A 17,666-nucleotide genomic window follows, 5' to 3' on the forward strand; every position below is an offset into this window, starting at 1 on the left:
AGAATCAGTGAAGCGATGTCAGCTCACCTGGTTGACAGGTTTAAAGGGTCATTTCACCCACCCTCTTGTGTCTGGCTGGTCTCACACTTTCTGTTTTATCTGTGCAGGAGATAAGTACGGTGGCTGACAAGGGCAATCGCACGGCAACTGTCAAAACGGTTTCCATTAGAAGAAGAAGGCTGCACATATAAAAGCCCAAAACAAATGCAACAAGGCCTAAACGAATGCAATAACATCAAACGCACTGCAAAGACAGAAATGATGCAACACAAAACACACAAACCCAGAAAACACATGCAAAAGAAAAACACTGCAAACCCAGTCAACACAACAGAAGTGCTCCAGGCCTGCAGGGGGCGCTCCTGTTTGCAGTCTGTTTCTTCTAAAGGAAACCGTTTGAGCCGTTGCAGTGTGATCGTCCTTGATGGCCACCGTGACATCTTTTTTTTTTTTGTTCCACAAAAGTAACCATTTACAAACGTACCTTAAACTCAGCAGAGACCAGAAAATCAGGACACCTCTTCAAACTGTTGATGTTTGGTATTCAGTGTGTAAGTGCGCATGCACACACACACACACACACACACACACACACGCACACTCAGCAGCAGGTTGTTGACAGCAGCATCCGTCATGTGAATCAAACGTGGAACATGTCACTGTTCAGCAGCTCGTCAAGGACGCTTTATCGACAGACGGCCTTTACTGTCACTCAGTGCAGCGTGTGTGTTTATGTGTGTGTTTGTGAACTTGTATTGCTTACGTTGTGGGGACATAAATCTGATCATAAATGTGACATTACGGGGACTCTCCTTCCTTCTTGGGACGCATCATTTAAATCATTTCTTTTTTACCTTGAAGACTTGGTTTACTTTTGAACCTGGGTCCAATTTTTATATATTTTGAGGTCTAAATGACGCAAAGGTCATCGCTGTCTTCAAAGCCACCAGACTCCATTGACAAAGACAGCAATTTAACCTCACAGAAGGCGACACATTCTGTGTTTCTAAGTAAAAAAAAAAAGTACATGTCCGTAAAGCTCAGTGGGCGGGACTTGGCCTGCAGCACGCCACTGTCACTGTCAGCCGTCGGCCACGTCAAGCTGCTGCCTTCATCTCCTGCCAGGAGCCGCAAATCGCTGCTGACACACTGATTACAGCATTACGTCTGCTTTTGACCCCTGCCACATTTCAGCTTGTACCTTTCTAAACTGTCAGGCATTTAAACGTAACAGATACTGCATGTCAGGCACAAGAAGAAATACTTAAAGAAGTGTTTCTTTGAAGGATCAGCGCGATTGTCAGATCCCCACTGAGATTACTGGGTTCTTAAAGTGTCATCTGATCAAACAGATTAGTGCTTCGTCAGTGTTGGAAGCACTGAGTTGTGAAATGTCACAGTGAAAGATGTGAAAGTGTAACTGCTGTCAGTCGAGCCGGTTTGACCCTTTAAAGACCTCTGAGAGACACAGGACAGATTATCTACATGAAACTCGAAGTCATGTATTTAAGCTCAGATTTCATCCTTCAGACGACAGTCTGATGTTCAGCGATCGTCAGAAACAACAAAACATTTTATGGGGTTTAATTTCCCTCTGTGGATCACACATTAAAAATCTGATCTGATAACGTTCTGGACGCAAACACGAACTGGTTTCCACAAAGTCTGTACCGTTTTCTTTGTCTAATTTATGTGTCTTTAGGCGGAACATGAAGCAACTTTTAGATCAAACTGAAGCAAGAAACATGACTCCGGTGAATTCCTATGGATATGTAGGCGGTCTAAGGTGGCTCTTCCAGTTCTTGGTTAGATTTCCTAGTTGTCTGTGGGAGCAAAGAGAACCCCTGGAATAGCGTAATGGGGTTACACAAACGGTTTATTTGGAATAGATTTAGAATAGATTGAATAAATAGGGTTGTTGAGGATCATTTGAGGTGGGTCTACATATTCTTGTTCAGATTTTTAAAAAAGTTTCCGAGGTCCTTGAAAGACTTGAAGGGGTCTTAGATGAAGTCTAAGGTTGGAGATATACTTGCTTTTAACCATATGTTGGCGTTCACAACCGGCTGCATCATGAACGTAATTGTTCACATCTATGCACTACATGTGTTACTGGAGGATACCTCTAGAGGGCACCCCAGAGAGCTCAGGCTGTATGCAACTACTGTATGTGCGTGATGTAAACAACAGACATGGAGACGCTGGAGGAGGTTACTGTGATGTTCACTCTGAGGTCACAGCAGAAACAGCTTCTGTGTGTTCAGTGGACAGAACACTCCGTCTGCTCCGTCTCTCCAACATGTTCCTCCGTGCTCGGACGTCACGCTCCCGGACTTGTTTCTATTTAGTTTTGCAGGTTTTCTAAAATGGCTACAATGGTACATGTGTGGATAATTGTGGACTTGGTCTATCAGCTCATCTTCAGAACGTTCTGCCACTGCTGCTGTGTTGACCCTGTCACATCTGTTTCTGTGGTTGTTGCAGAGGTTTGACATGTCACTGAGGGGGTCTAAGTTCTTAGATTCTCTGGTTGAGAGGTACTTGAGGGGGCTCTAAGTTTTTCACTTAAATTCAATTGTTGTGAGAGACGCAGGGATAGCAGACAACCTCCCAAGGAATTGGGTGAAAATTTAGATTTGTGTGTCCACCAGGGGCTCGCGTAGTTCATTTTGTCTTTTACTTCAGGAGCTCTTCGAAGCTGTTCAATCAGTTCCAGAGAAGAAGACTTGGAGAACCTTAAATGGGCGACAGAGGTGCCTGAAGAGAAGTTTTTTGAAAAGACCCACGATTTAAGATTTTGGTTCTTCTGGAGACGGCAAGACTTCCTTTTCTTCTTCTTCAGCTTTACTTTCTTCTTCTTCTTCTTTATGTAAAGCACATTTAGTTTTCCCTGGGTATGACGTGAGCTACAGGTTGCTTTGTTGCTTCTCAAGAACGATCTGAATAATTTAAAGTGTAAAACCACACAATATAATATTTGCCTGAAATTGATTACATGCTGTCTAATGTGTTTTTAATGTCTTGCTGTTTTGAAGCCTTTCTGCTCAGAGAAGATCAGCCTCTACTTCTTCTGTACTCTACCGCCTCACTGTGGTCACAGGTGGAACTACAGGTGTGTGGCATTTGGACATGCTACGTGTTGGCCCTTTATCTTTCTTTGTGTTTTCTTTACATGTTATTCATTTGCTACTTTGACAATTGGTAGATAAAATGTTATTTGATGATCTTGTTGAAGAGTTTGAAACATAGTGTAGTTGAATGTTTCCAAACACCACTAATCATGCCCGCGCCTTTATGATTCTGTAAACGAGTGAAGCATCAGGACACTGCAGACTAACACCAGATGTATTTTTAATTGATATATGCTTATGGCCCTGCAGGGTTGACGCTTCAGTTCCCTGAGCATCTTAAGAGGATGAGCAGATGAAGCACCAAACTACAGCTGAAGTCTCAGATCATCAGCTCGTCCTGGACGAACCGACTCCCGGAGGATGCTGGGAGAGAGGAGAGAGGCTTTCTCTGTGCTGATGGGCTGGCTGCTACCTTTTGTTTGTTTACTCAGTAACGAGCCAATGACATGGCTCACTGACACACACACACACACACACACACACACACACACAGAGTAATTAGGTGGAAAATGGGGATAATGTTCTGATTTGAAGCAGCTGGTAAAGCAGAAAACTCCTCCTGTACTCCTCTGTCTCCTGCTCCGTCTGGACCACATCCAGAGGTCGACACACTGAAAGCTGCATCATTTCCCCGACTGAAGAACAGCAGGAAATGTGTCACGTGCAGCAGAGACATGAATCATCAGCCTCGTTTAGGACCGGTCCCAAAGAGTAAAGAGGTGCTGCAGCACCGCCTACAGGCCAGCCAGTGTAACTCCAACAACAGTGGAGTCCTGCTCGTGTTTCTCAGAAACAATATGAAAGAAAAAGAGAACATGATGATTTATCTGTTCTTTCAGTGTTGTAAGTGTAACCAGAGGGTGGCGTAAGAGGAAAGAGGTTGTTAAAGTTGATGGGTTTAACCTCTGGAGAATCTGTATATGCAGAAAAATCAACGGGAAAATCCATCCCTTTAAGAGAAGCTCAGGAGGCTGGTGGGCCGAGACAAAAAGTCGGATACCTCAGATTGTCATCCTGTTTTTGGAGATCGATTATAACACGAACAGGAACTCGTCCAGAACTGTCCGTACAAACGGTTCTGTTGTCGTCAGGGGCGGATCCAGAGGGGTGGCCAGGGTCCCCCCCTTGATATCTGATTGGCCACCCCAAGTGCCACCCCAAAATCCTTAAGTATGATTGGCTATTTGCCTTGTCAGAGGCGGGACTTAAAATGAACTATTTGGGCTGTGTTGCAACAGGCTGCTAGTAGCTGTCTTTCATTTCAATGTGGCACATTTTCTCCCTGTGGAGGTTGTCCGGGCACGTCCAACTGGGAGGGATCATATCTCCTGATTGGCCTGGAATATCTCCAGGAGGAGCTGGAAAATGTTGCTGGGGAGAGTGGATGGATGGATTTGAATGTGTGTGTGTGTGGACACATACTTCATGCCCCCATGCATAAGTCAGTGCCCCAGTTGGGCCACCCCAGTCAAAGAAAGTATGGATCCGCCCCTGGTTGTCGTCAGCACGTCTTAGTGAATGTACTCTTTACAATGTACGTTTCATTCCCAGCCAGAATCCCGAATACATCCTGACTAGTTTAATCTACTGAGCAATCAGTGAACCTCACAATGATTGCTCACCTTTCGACAAATCATTAAGTTGCCATGGAAATGTGTTCAGATAACGACACACGTTCTACCCTACATGATAGTTAACATCAGAAACTAAGGGGTTGCTTTTATTGTTGTATACTTTCTTTAATTGTATACTTCTCTTTGGTGGTACCACTACGTCCACAGATCTCAAACATGAAGCTGTTGTTTTGGGTGAAATGTCCCTTTAGTTTGAGCAGTGCTGGTGTCAGCAGAGAGGCAGCAGCTGATGGGTATCACAGGTGTGGGTGAGTGGGACAGGTCGACTCCCGGTCACAACCGGGAAGTCTTGACGGAAACATTTAAAGGGACGTTTGAGGGAGCTCCGGCAGGTTAGAGACTCTGGAAACTGGGAATCCCTCTTTCCCACACAGCCACCACCCCCTCCACCCCGCAATAAACCCCTCTGACTGTGTGTGTTAAATTAATTTGTCCTTTTCCGTCGGCCTGTCCAGCGTCCTGCAGCTTTCATTATCACAGACGCACAAAACAAGCGCTCCCCCGTCTGCAGAGACTTCATTATGTTTGTTTCCGTCTGTTGTTCGCATCAGGTCACAGAGCTGTGAAGGCACAAGGAAGAGACGAGCAGAGAGACTGAAAGAGCATGCAGGAGGTCAGCGTGGTGCTGAAAGGCACTTCGGCAAGGTTCAGCTCTCTTCCTTTTCACTGCAAGATATTCTTCAAATTAGGACTGACAGAAGGAGAATATTAACCAACAGCCAAGTCTCAGTTCACACTGAGAGTAGCTTAATCAGATTGTGTCGACTCTGCAGAAAACAATCGATTTTATAACATTGCTTGCTCTTTTGTCTGTTTGACGTTTGGTGCTGAGCAGGTAGCGTACAGTGGGAGTTTGCTGATATGCTGTATGCTCAATAAAACCAGAACTCTTCCACACAGTGTTGTGTTGGCCAGTCAGATCTGAAGCCCAAAGTTAAATCTCAGTTTTCAGTGTGAAACAGACTGAGAAAACAGTGAAACTGGGAAGAGCCGGAGGCGAGAGACGGAGGACGGTGGGGAATATCCAGGGGAATCCTTCAGGCTTGATTTGGCCGAGAGAAGCTTCTCTCACAAGATGTGAGTCATCTGACCTCTGTGAATCATCAGGTGTGATCGCCAAGCAGAGCTTTACACCATGACTGCAGAGTCAGCAGGACGCAGGACTGACAGGACCGGGACCGGAGGGTTTATGGGTCAGATCCTGCATGGAAACAAACGAGCAACTCTTTTCCTCTAAGAGAACTGACATCTTCTTTATTTGGACTGAGCACAGGCTGAACCGTCTGCTTTTATCATGAACTATAGACGGTGAAGTGAGTGGAGTTTTTGGTTACCCCACTGTAAGTAAGAATCTCCCTTTAAGACTGATTTAGAGGAGCATCCATCAGACCTCATCTAGACCTGGGGGTCAGAGTTGTATCACCAGCCCCTTTTACACTGCCAGGTCAAGGCGGGATGATACGCCTCTGTTACACCTCGTCTTTTGTGTAAAACGGAGGCTGAATGATGGAGCGTGGTCGTCTGAGCCGGCATCAGAGGTAGTAACAGAGCAGGGCCGAACGAGGCGCCATGTCTGTGTAAGTGAAGCTCGTGCTTGTTGTTTACATGGCAGCACCATTTGCCTCAGCAACGCCGGAAGGCTGTGTAATAACACACTCTTGGGCGGCTTTATGCCGGCCTTGCTTGGTTCAATGTAAAAAGGCAAAGGCTGCGTAACAGCCGAACTTCGTTATGCCGCTGATATAAAGCAGGTTACTGGCTGACGTAGTCCGAGTAGTACTGACCAATCACGTATCAGCAGGCTTTGGCATATGCAGGAAAAACTGCAGAACTTAATCCACCTAATAACATCCACGCTCCCATTGGCGTCTTCTGAGACTCTTCTTCTACAACTCCATTGTTGCTTCTGAAGTTGCTGGTCGGGCTGTAAACAATGCAACACAAAGAAAAGGAAGTCGGAAGTCCTTCATGTCGTACCGCTGGCTACACCGGGAGCCTTGAAAAGTTGGCCGTTGCTCCCAGAAGATATGCCACTGTCAGACGAGAGCGATGGGTTCCAGGATCACTTGGTTACCAGCGACCTCATGTCACCAATAGTAAGTCAGTACATGCCAGGAATAGGTTTCATCCTCTGGAGAAGATTGCAACACCAAATTTCAAAAACATAGTTAAGTTGTTGAAAAATCTTTAAACCTTTAATCTTGGTGAAGTAAATGATCACCTTCATGAGAGGCCATCCAGGACTTACCTGTGGTCAGGATGCTGCTTTTTGCCCCAGCATTTTGTCAGCCATGTTGGCTCCACAGGTCCTCTCCTTGGCTGTTACAACGGCCGATTGTGTTGTCCCTGTTGCTGCGGTGATGTTAAGGAGGACGCTGGTCCAAATTTAATGCCCAAAAATACCCAGAGCCAAAGTCATGACTCACCTGTTGCTCTTTCAATCACCTACCTTAATAGCCGGTTCTGTTAGTTTAAACTTTACCATGAGTTTAACCTCTCCTGGTTCCCGTCAAGCCACAGCGGCCAAGTCAAAACACAGAGACACGGGCTAACACAGCTGACCGCGTTCAGAGCTGATACAATATGACAACAGGTTTTTATCTCAGTAACGCTGCTATTCCAGGATATTTTAGCTGGGGATCTTTTTGTTCTGTCTCTCGGGTGAGCTCTGGTAGTGACCAAAAGAAGGACATTGAAGACACCAGCAGCCCAAAAGAGTTCCTCCTTAAGATGTCTCGGCTCAGGCTTTAAGATTGGGTGTGAAGCTCAGACACCTGGAAGGGACTCGGAGTAGAGACGTGTCAACAGGAGCCAGCTGAGGTGGTCCAGAATCTGATGAAGAGGATGGTGCCTTTCTTTGGATGTTTTCCTGGCAATCGACCAATAATCGATCTATCCTCTACCTACCTGTATTCAAACCCATGTACTCTGTTCCCATAGCAGCAGAGAGGTAAGGGTGAGTTGGGGGTGGTCGGGGGGGTAACATGACGTCACCTCCATCAGGGAAGGTCGTCACTAATTAAAGGGCGAGCGGTCAGAGGGGTTTTTCCGTCATTATTAGCGTGTTAGCTGCAGTGTCATTACTATTATTAACCCAGGTGTGTTTTCTCAATGACCCAATCCTCCGTCCTGAATGAATGGACTGAAGGATGAACGGAGGGACGGAGCGGAGGTCATGCGTCCCCAGAGGGATACAGCAACTACGGGAGAGGGCCTTGTTGTTGGCATGGCCGTGGTCTCCCTGGCAACAGCAACACAAACAGAAAAAACTGAGAGAGGAATCAACTCAGAGTTTAACGCAGGACAGAGACGGATCAGAGGTTTATAGTCGTGTGTTAAATACGAGAACATGGGCCAATTATACTCTAACCGGGACAGGAAGTGAGAGGCTGCAGGTAGATTAGACTGAGGGGTGGTCCAAACCTGTCACGAAGGTCTGGAATCAGAGTCTTCCATTCCCATTCGGAAAAAATGATCAATTTAAATAAGTTTGGAATAATCAACTAAATCATAATCAAAATAAGCTCTTTACTGGACTTTGGACCCTGGTTGTCTCCACCTTTTGTTTTTTAAAAGGTCATTACATGTTAGCAACTTATTAATCACAGGTAGCCCCGCCCTGAATCCTCCCCTGCTGTTTCAAGGTGCCCTTTGGTGTTTGGTGACGGCTTCCGGTTACCTGTGGCTGTTTTAGGATGCTCCTCAGTTGGGATGGGCTTTTTGTACTGGAATGTGATTGGTCAATACCAAAAGTACCGACAAGCTCATGGACAAACAGTGCTCCTATCGGTATTTAACGATAACATTCAGTCTTATTTAAAGTCGTTTTCATTCAGTCATTTCGTCCTAACGTAGCTGACATCCGTCCCCTTGTGATGATGAAACTACCTGCGTCAGGCTGTGACGTTGCATTGTTGTGGCCTCCTGCTGGAGAAAGTCTAGTAGGTCTAGACGGCGGACGGAGCAAAGCGTTCGATAGTTTGGACTCCACCAAATTTAACTCTGCTGGATCTTCCTGTAATTTATGTTAAAAAAGAGTCTAAAGGGGGAACACCAGCAGCCTCACAAAACACTTACAAGTTCAACTCTATAAATCTGAAGCAGTTCAGCATGTTTGACTGCTTTAGCAAAGCGGCTAATGCTAACACCGTAACTAGCATTACTGCTAATATGTTCTCAGTGCAGCCTCTGAGTCCCAGTGGCTCTGATAGCGATGCTACAGATGGGATTAGCCAAAGTAAACATGCAGCTGAAACTCAGTAAGCCTGTAGTTATTCAGTCACTGTTGTAAGCTAGCTTCGGTTATTAGCACTTCTAAGTTATGTTCCATTTTAATCCATAGACAGCTTGAGCAGCCGCAGCTTCATCTGCTGGAACGTTAGCAGAAGTCAGAAGTTAAACCCATCCTCCATCGCTGAACGAGGAATACAGCCCGCAGAATGTCACAGAGCTGTCGCCATGGTTACTGTAAAAGATTTACAGAACAAAACATTTATCAATGTTTACATTTCTGATGATTGTTACTTTTACATTTACTGTTAATGTTAACTGTTGTTACTGCTGGGAGAGGACCACAGCCCTGAACACCAGGGGTACATTATCAGACACCCTAATGGAGAGTAGTATCAATAAGAGCATTGATAAATACCGTTATCAATATAATCCTAATAATGCTCATCCCTAACTCCTTATGTGTTCTTAGTTACCCTTCAGCATCTCTTTATTAGTACCGTTAGGTGACTGTTTAAGGCAACCTTTAGCGTCGGTGTCAGGGTACCCTTTCTGCTGAGTCAGGTGATGTCCTTAATCCCGCCTACAAAGCTCTGATTGGCTCGGTTGTTTTCAACCTCAACAGCCAACAAATGTGAATGTATAGAATCAGAGATGTTTTCAGCAGTAAACCATGAAACCAGTTTAAAATAAAACACAAGGACCCCGTTAAATGAGTGCCCGGTTTGACGTGCAGCAGGAAAAGAGAGGAGAGGAAATGTGGTAGGAGGTGAGGAAGGAGAGAAGGGTTCAAGAGGAGGAGGTGAGGCGTGATTGCTCCCAGGAGCTTTCATTAACAGGTAATGGTCCTGATGATGACATGTCACACACATACAGTGGAAAAGAGTTTGGTTTGGGGGGGCACAGGAAGTGATGTCACAGGAGCGGAAGCTGCTGATTGGACAGGAGATTCCCGGGCAGCTGCTATAAAACCTGACGTGAAGACACAGAAAGACAGAAGAGACGACGCAGCAGGACAGACTCCCTCCTCCTCCTCCTCACAGAGACTCCACTCCAGGCTGAAGGTACGGACCTGTGTGAGTGTGTGTGTGTGTGTGTGTGTGTGTGAGTGTGTGTGTGTGAGTGTGTGTGTGTGTGTGTGTGTGTGCAGGTTTGCTCAGTTTCAGACTCCTGCAGGTGCAAAATCCTTCAGTTTTCAGCAGGTGATTGTATTTGTATCTCTGTGTTTCGACTTTTCATCAGATTCTGACGTGATGCAAAGTGAACACTAACCAGGATCAAACACTTTCGTTTCCCACCCTGTTTTTTAAATCATCTATTCGTGCATCTTATTCTGTGTGTTTTTCACAAACTGAGACCCGACATGGTTTCTGCACCTTTCTTTCTCTTGCTGAACAAAAACTTGAAAATGAGGAGACTTTGCTGCAGAAGCTGTTGAATCTTCCTTCTGGCTGCAGATGTTTGTTTTAAAAAGATTCCTTCTGATTTGTTTTTATTTATTTTATGGTGTAATACAACTCTTCTATTGTTTTTGATGTTGTTTCTTGGCTGATATTTGTGTACATTCTTTTCTGTATTTGTGTGGTCTGTCTCCTGTTGTTTCCTCTGCCAGGAACAAAAGAGATTTTTCGTGTCAGTGAGTCTTTTTTTAGTGAAAGAAATTCAAGTTTCAAACAGGTGAACATGCAAACACCTTGTTTGTTTAGGTTTGCAAAGGAAACAGGAGCAGCTTGTTTCATGAAGGAGTGTGATATGTTGAGTTCAGCTGATGTTGAAGGTGATGTCCAGTCTGCTGCAGGGAGGAAACACGGGGTATTTTTGTGAATGGAAGAATTTGCAGTGTGTGTGTGTGTGTGTGTGTGTGTGTGTGTGTGTGTGTGTTATGTCCTCACATGTGCATGAATGAGAGCTGCAGGACGTCAGCATCAGCAGTGGTGGGAAAGTTCACCTTGTGTGTGTGTGTGTGTGTGTGTGTGTGTGTGTGTGTGTGTGTGTGTTTGATTTTGTACGTGTGCATGTTTGTGCTTCATTAAGAATGTGTTTGACGTTAACAAGTGTTGCTGTGTGTGTGTTTGCTTCAGTTTAGGTGTGTTTCTGTGTGTGTGTGTGTGTGTGTGTGTGTGTGTGTGTGTGTGTGTGTGTGTGTGTGTGTGTGTGTGCCGGGGGGAATGCAGGGGCGTGCACGTCAGTGAGTGTGCATGTGACGGTCCAAAGACGTTTATTTGGAGGGATGGAAAATGCTAAAATTAGCCGATGTTGCTGGACAATACACTTCACCCCTCAGCTAAAAGTGTCCGCTGTGTGTGTGTGTGTGTGTGTGTGTGTGTGTGTGTGTGCATGTGTGTGTTTGTGTGTGTGTGTGTGTGTGTGTGTGTGTGTGTTTGCAAAAGTTCCATACAATAGGAGACAGCTTTGAAACACTGGAAACAAACTGCGTCAACTTTAAACGGAATATTCCCACTAAAATGAGCTACATTGTCGAGTGCTCTGTTGATGGACACTTCTGTCCCACAATGCATTGCATAAGAAAAATGGAGGACCTGCTCACAGCTGTAAAGAAATGAAAGAAGCTTTGGGAGTCGGTTAAACGGCCTGAGAGAGGTTTATCGATGCGTGGAGATGTTTTGTGTCATCGTGCATAAAGAAGTTGTGCTTTGGTGTTTAAACAGGAACTACACTCGGAACCTTTCAAATTAAAACGCGTGCTGATTTCTTTCTTTGGTACTTTACTCTGTCAGAGAGAAGTGTCATTTCTGCTGTTTCAGTCATTCCCAGGTCGGGGTCAGAATGAAAACACTTTCTGTGTTTTATCTGCAGTGATATACGATCGTAAGATCACAGATAACCACATCTTTGAACATTGATGAGAAGTGATCTGAAAAGTAAGCAGACGATCTTCCTGATCAACGCTGCAGAGACTCAGACTCAGACCATCATCCACGCCGCTGATCCTGGTCAGGGTCACGGGGGGGCAGCAGCCCCTATCCCAGCAGACGTTGGGCAAGAGGCGGGGTTACACCCGGATCAATCACAGGGCTGACACACAGAGACAGACAACCTTCACGCTCACACTCACACCGATGGGGAATTTAGAGTTGCCAGTGAACCTAACGAGCATGTGTTCGGACTGTGGGAGGAAGCCGGAGACCCGGAGGGAACCAACGCATGCACGGGGAGAACATGCAGACTCCACACAGGAAGGCCCACTACATCTGAGCCGGGACTCGAACCAGGAACCTTCTAGCTGTGAGGCGACAGCGCTAACCACTGCACCAATGTGCGGGCGGTTTTTCAACTCATTTGTGGTTAATATTTATCAAAGAGAGAAATAAATATTGTTGTAAGAATCATAGAATATGTTTGTTCAGTATGTTCGAGAATACGTAGCACCATTCATCTTGGGCAGAGCTGTCAAACAGTGAATCGTCATTTAGCATCTCTCTGAGCGAGAGAAAACTATGTAGCACACGTAATCTCATTTTACATACATGAACTGTTTAGTTTGAAAAGCATTTCTCCAACAGCTGAGGTGTGAAGTCGCTCAGGAGGAATCAACAGACTCAAACATGAGCCTCAAAAAGTCTGAAACATTGTTTGAACCCTGAAAATGAAACCCGCCCGCCCCATCGAACACAGAACACTTAGAACAGGTGTTTCCTCAGGCATTTCCTCAGGCGTTTCCTCAGGCGTTTCCTCAGGTGTTTCCTCAGGTGTTTCCTCAGGTGTTTCCTCAGGCGTTTCCTCAGGCGTTTCCTCAGGCGTTTCCTCAGGCGTTTCCTCAGGTGTTTCCTCAGGCATTTCCTCAGGCGTTTCCTCAGGCATTTCCTCAGGTGTTTCCTCAGGCGTTTCCTCAGGTGTTTCCTCAGGTGTTTCCTCAGGCATTTCCTCAGGCGTTTCCTCAGGCGTTTCCTCAGGCGTTTCCTCAGGCGTTTCCTCAGGCATTTCCTCAGGCGTTTCCTCAGGCGTTTCCTCAGGTGTTTCCTCAGGCGTTTCCTCAGGCGTTTCCTCAGGCATTTCCTCAGGCGTTTCCTCAGGTGTTTCCTCAGGCGTTTCCTCAGGCGTTTCCTCAGGTGTTTCCTCAGGTGAGACGGGCCAGCTTTACATTTCAGATCAGTTATAACCAGTCTGTAGCTGTAAGAGTTCCATGTTCAGAACCAAAGTGTATACAGCATTGGTTTGGGACACAGCTCACGTGTGTTGGTTGCTGTGACCTCTGACCTCTGAGTTTCTTAATGAAGCTTCAGGTGCAGCTGGGAGACTTAGACATCCAGGAAGCGAACAGGGTGTGTTCCAATACTCCAGCGTCCATACTATTTAATATGTCAGAAAAAGATTTAGTAGGTCAAATACAGCACGCCACGACCGCCTGATGTCCTACGTAGGAAAGCTCCTCCGTCACGCTGATGAAACCGCCGTGCACGTCTGCAGCGAGCTCAGCCGAACATGTTTCTGTTTCTTCATTAATATTTAGCTTCACAGACTCGATCAAGTTTGTGCAAGAGGGTTAAAATGTTATGAGAAAGTAGTTTATTGCACCTGTTTGCATCCTGCATGAAGAGTACATGTTTCTAAAGACAGCTGCAGCACACGTCAAAACGCAGAGACTCAGGTCATCTGAAGCAAACAGAAGGTTCCACGTCGAGTTCCTCCTGCGACGTCAGACTTATGATCAGTGAATGTTTCACAGTATCACACAGGTGTCTCACATTGAGCTCGGACCTCTGTTGTTTCCTGTCGTTGTTTCAGATGCAGTTCTGCGGCTGTTTGCTGATCTGCTGCCTGCTCTCCATCACTCTGCTCCACTGCAGCGACGGCTTCAGACTCCAGCAGCAGCCTCAGGTAAGAACACACACGCACACACACGCACACACACGCAGAGAGACTGCATCATGGTGGTGTTATGGAGGCTTTCAGGGCTCTTAAAGTGTTCTGGGTCATCACAGGATTTAATCTCTCACGGTTCTGTCTTAAGCTCACATTCACTCAGGTAAACGCTCATTCTGTGGACGATCTTCTTTACAAAAGTTTAAAGCAACGACGTAAATCAACTGAAGCACAGCAATGCAGAAAGCTGTTTCTGTTTGACTCCAACAGTCTTCAGTCAGCTTTAGTCACAAAACAAACTTTATTAGCTCGTCATTAATGCTGTGTTATTGTAGTTTAAACCAAAATGAGCTCCACAGGTACCAGCTGCAATAAACACCTTAATGCATTAAATCCAGTAATATGAAAGACTGAACTGCACGATGAGTTCTCTCTGCAGCAGAAGGTTTCGGTGATATCAGGACTTTTACTCTGCTAGCTGATGATCTGAGTGCTCTGGATTGTGGCCAAACTGTTGGCAGCTCCTGACGTCCTCTCCTGACGCAGCAGAATCAGCATCAGATTGTTTCCTATCAAATCATCCCGAGGGCCAACACAAACGGCCCCTCCCTCAGAGGGCCCCTGACCTGATATCAGGTGATGTGACATCAGAGCGAGGGCCAAAGCAAAGCTCCGAGGTGTGACGGCCTGCAGGGACACCAGCCTGAAGCTGTTTTCTGTTTAGTCTGGATGAAATCTGATCGTGTGACTCATCAGAGGCAGCAGGCGGACAGGAAGTGAGAGCGCGCTCGCTGTCAGGGTCGTGATGTAAGAGAAGATTCACAACATGGAGTCCTGACGTATGAAAACACCAGGCGAGGTGGAGCCAGGGAGCAGGGTGGCCGCTCTCTGCCGAGGTCAATATTTTCCATATGGAGACTCCCCTATAGAAAATAAGATGTGGAGGAGGAGCAGGAGCCGCGTTCGTCCAACGTGACTGTAAGAGTGTAAAAGATGAACGGCTGTTTTTAAGGTACAAAAACGTTTTTATTTGTTCCAGTAGATGTGTTCATCCTGCAGCAGTGAAACTGGCTGTAACGGCTGCAGCATAATCCTTGATGGGTCAGAGGTCGTCCACTAAAAGTTCTTGTTGTTTTGGGGCACTTCCAAACCTTGTACCTGTTAGTCAGTAAGAGCCTAACTTGTGTTGATATTGAACCCTAACCCCTCCTGTCCTCGTCTCCCAGCATGTAGACGGGCTGCTGTTGAGATCTCCGGCGGCCCTTCGGCCTCGTCTCAGAGGGGTGAAGGCCGGCGAGGAGCTAACGGCGAAGCTGCTGCGATTTGACGACCTGGTGAGGATGGAGAATGACGTCATGGAGCCAAAGAGGAAGAGGAGTTTCCCTGGAAACAACGCCCCACTGGACCGCCTGTCAGTCAGCTCCATGGAAACCAAACAGGCGACAAACAAGCAGAGGTGGGACGACAGGATGTGTGATAATAAAATAATATTAACAATATGAATAACTTCACTTCTCTGCTCTTAAACAGACTCTGAAGAATCCCATATCGCTCGAGCTCTGGGACGTGTTTTTAAATAAAGTTGTGTTGAATAAAACGACTCCCTTTTTTACTTCCTGTCTGTGTTTGTAGCAAAGTCGCTGATTTGCCACGTCGACGAGCCAATCCGCCTCCCATCGACAGGATTGGGATGAGCCGTTTACCAAACAGTCGAGGATAGGCCACACCCCTTCCTTCTGACAGCCCGCCCCCTTTCTACAGCGCCCTCCTCTGGACAGGTACTGCACTGCAGATCACTTAAAAACACTGAAATATCCCTTTAAATCACCTGACTGAAGACTTTTTCTCTCTGCAGAGGAATCACCACACATGCATGAAACACAGCCAATCACCTGCCGCCAGTCACCTGCTGAGCCACGCCCACCACCCGCCAATCACCTACCAATCATCCACCTTAAACCCCCAACACCCCACACAGCAATGAATGTTTAATGATGGTGCATTCAGGTGCTGCTTGGTAATTTATTGCACACATCCGAGAACCAAGGACCAAAGCAACGATCGTGACACGTGATCGGTTTGATGGAACGATTACTGCAGGAAGTCTTAATAATGAACCTCAAACAGGCTGAGGTCACATTCAAAACCTGCCTTTGGATTCTGTTAAATCCTCCAACGAACTCGAACACCTGAAAGAAAAACTTCTCCTCTAAAATACTGTGACAGCGGTTTCGTTTAGGCTCCACAGGGTTAGTGGTTTTGTATTTCAGCCTCCAGGAAGCCGAATCACTCAGACTGTACGCACGTTTTTATCTTGAATTAACTATCGTCATCTAAAATAAGCACGTTTTTGCTGCAGGTTTTGAATTACAATCTGGTTCATTTGAATACAAAACATCAGAAATCAAAACTTTGTTGTATTTTTACCTTTTTTAAATGAATTTAAAGAATCTGAAATCCTCTGAAGTCTTTGATCACAGCTCCTGATTTATTTTGAACATTCAGGTGTAATTTTAGAGCTTCGGCTTCTTTTGTGAAATTTCACAGTGAAATCAATTTCATTTTAATAATATGACGACAATCAGTAGAGTCACGTGTACGAGGTTAACAAGCAAACCAGAAGTGACCATATTTGGACAAAAGGAGCTGGTGTGGAGTAAGGAAGCATGCTAGCTTATGCTTGATTAGCAAGGTGCATCTGTAATTTATATTAACTGTGATACTAAATGCTAATTTTGGCTAGCAAGAAACATACTTAAAAAAGATACTTCTACTCCAACAGCCAACTCTCCAAGTGTCTTTAAGTTCAATGCGACGGTGAAGAAGGCGTTTGCAGGTAGCTGTGGAAGGGGTTTTAGCAGTTAGCTCAGCCACCACTGGCTGTGGGAGTCATCGCTACGTCAACGTCTGCCACCGTCCATTTGACAAAGAACTGAAAAGTCAAATTTTGTCAATTTAAGTTCTACAGATTCACATTTAACTTCCTGGTAGACACAATGAGTCGGTTCAGGTGGTTAAACATGTGTCCGTCTAAAGATGTCTAACTCTTTTGGCCTTTATTGATAGGAAACCTGGAGACAGTCAGGAAATAATGGGAGAAGAGAGTGGGGGTAACATGCAGCAAAGGGCCGAGGAGCAGCAGCAAAGGGAATCGAACCTGTGGCCGATGTGTCGAGGACTTTAGCCTCCATACGTCAGTTTCATCTGAACACAAATTAATCCCGTTTTAGAAACATTTCATTTCACAAATATTTGGTCACATTCATCTCAGACGTTTCGCCTGCTGTAAGTCTCTTTACATCATTTGGATGCAGCTTTCTTGCAGTTTATCGAGGTATCACCTGAATGCAGCATCACTCCCCTCCCCTTCCTGTGACTCTGACTGGAGACGTCTGCCGCCTCGACGCTGTAACTGATCCGACACGACTTGACTTGAGTTTCTGCCTCGTAGTTTGTTTGTTTCCAGCAGTGTAACAGGTCTGTCTGCGGCAGGACGACAAGCTTTCACTGCACCGGGCCTCCGAGTGAAGAAGAACTGCACCTTCTTCACTTTAACATTATAAACACATGAGAAGCTGAGCGATGAAGTCACCATCATCGGGGTTTAACGTTCAGTCCAGTGAGTTTATTCCTCATTATCCTCAACTCACTGTGGTTTCCTTGAGCAGCACCTTGTGGCCATAAGCTGAACTGCATCTTACAATCTTAAAAAGGGAAATTCTTACATATTTTATATTTCTTAATGACTAAAAGGTACAAAAACTTCTCACTTGTCTCCAGTAGATGTGTTCATCCTGCAGCAGTGAAACAGGCTGTAATGGCTGCAACATAATCCTTGATGGGTCAA

The 17,666-nt window shown here is 45.7% G+C and overlaps 1 protein-coding gene across 1 annotated transcript; it reads left to right on the plus strand.

The window, feature by feature from the left end:
* The first annotated feature begins 13,741 nt into the window (after nucleotides 1-13,741).
* On the plus strand, nucleotides 13,742-15,779 carry ostn (osteocrin). Its single transcript, XM_069669137.1, has 4 exons — nucleotides 13,742-13,834; nucleotides 15,046-15,275; nucleotides 15,452-15,597; nucleotides 15,675-15,779. Exons 1-3 carry the CDS (start codon nucleotides 13,742-13,744, stop codon nucleotides 15,537-15,539), a joined length of 411 nt encoding a protein of 136 aa, XP_069525238.1. The 3' UTR covers nucleotides 15,540-15,597; nucleotides 15,675-15,779.
* Nucleotides 15,780-17,666: the final 1,887 nt, after the last annotated feature.

The sequence above is a fragment of the Semicossyphus pulcher genome, unplaced genomic scaffold, assembly GCF_022749685.1.
Source record: "Semicossyphus pulcher isolate SPU_LCO1_2020_fin unplaced genomic scaffold, fSemPul1.0.p SCAF_19, whole genome shotgun sequence".
Lineage (NCBI taxonomy): Eukaryota > Metazoa > Chordata > Actinopteri > Labriformes > Labridae > Semicossyphus > Semicossyphus pulcher.

Coding starts and splice junctions, on each gene's coding strand:
- ostn (XM_069669137.1), top strand. CDS start 13,742: ATGCAGTTCTGCGGCTGTTTGCTGATCTGCTGCCTGCTCTCCATCACT. Junction 13,835..15,045: donor GACTCCAGCAGCAGCCTCAG/GTAAGAACACAC, acceptor CTCGTCTCCCAG/CATGTAGACGGGCTGCTGTT. Junction 15,276..15,451: donor CAGGCGACAAACAAGCAGAG/GTGGGACGACAG, acceptor CTGTGTTTGTAG/CAAAGTCGCTGATTTGCCAC.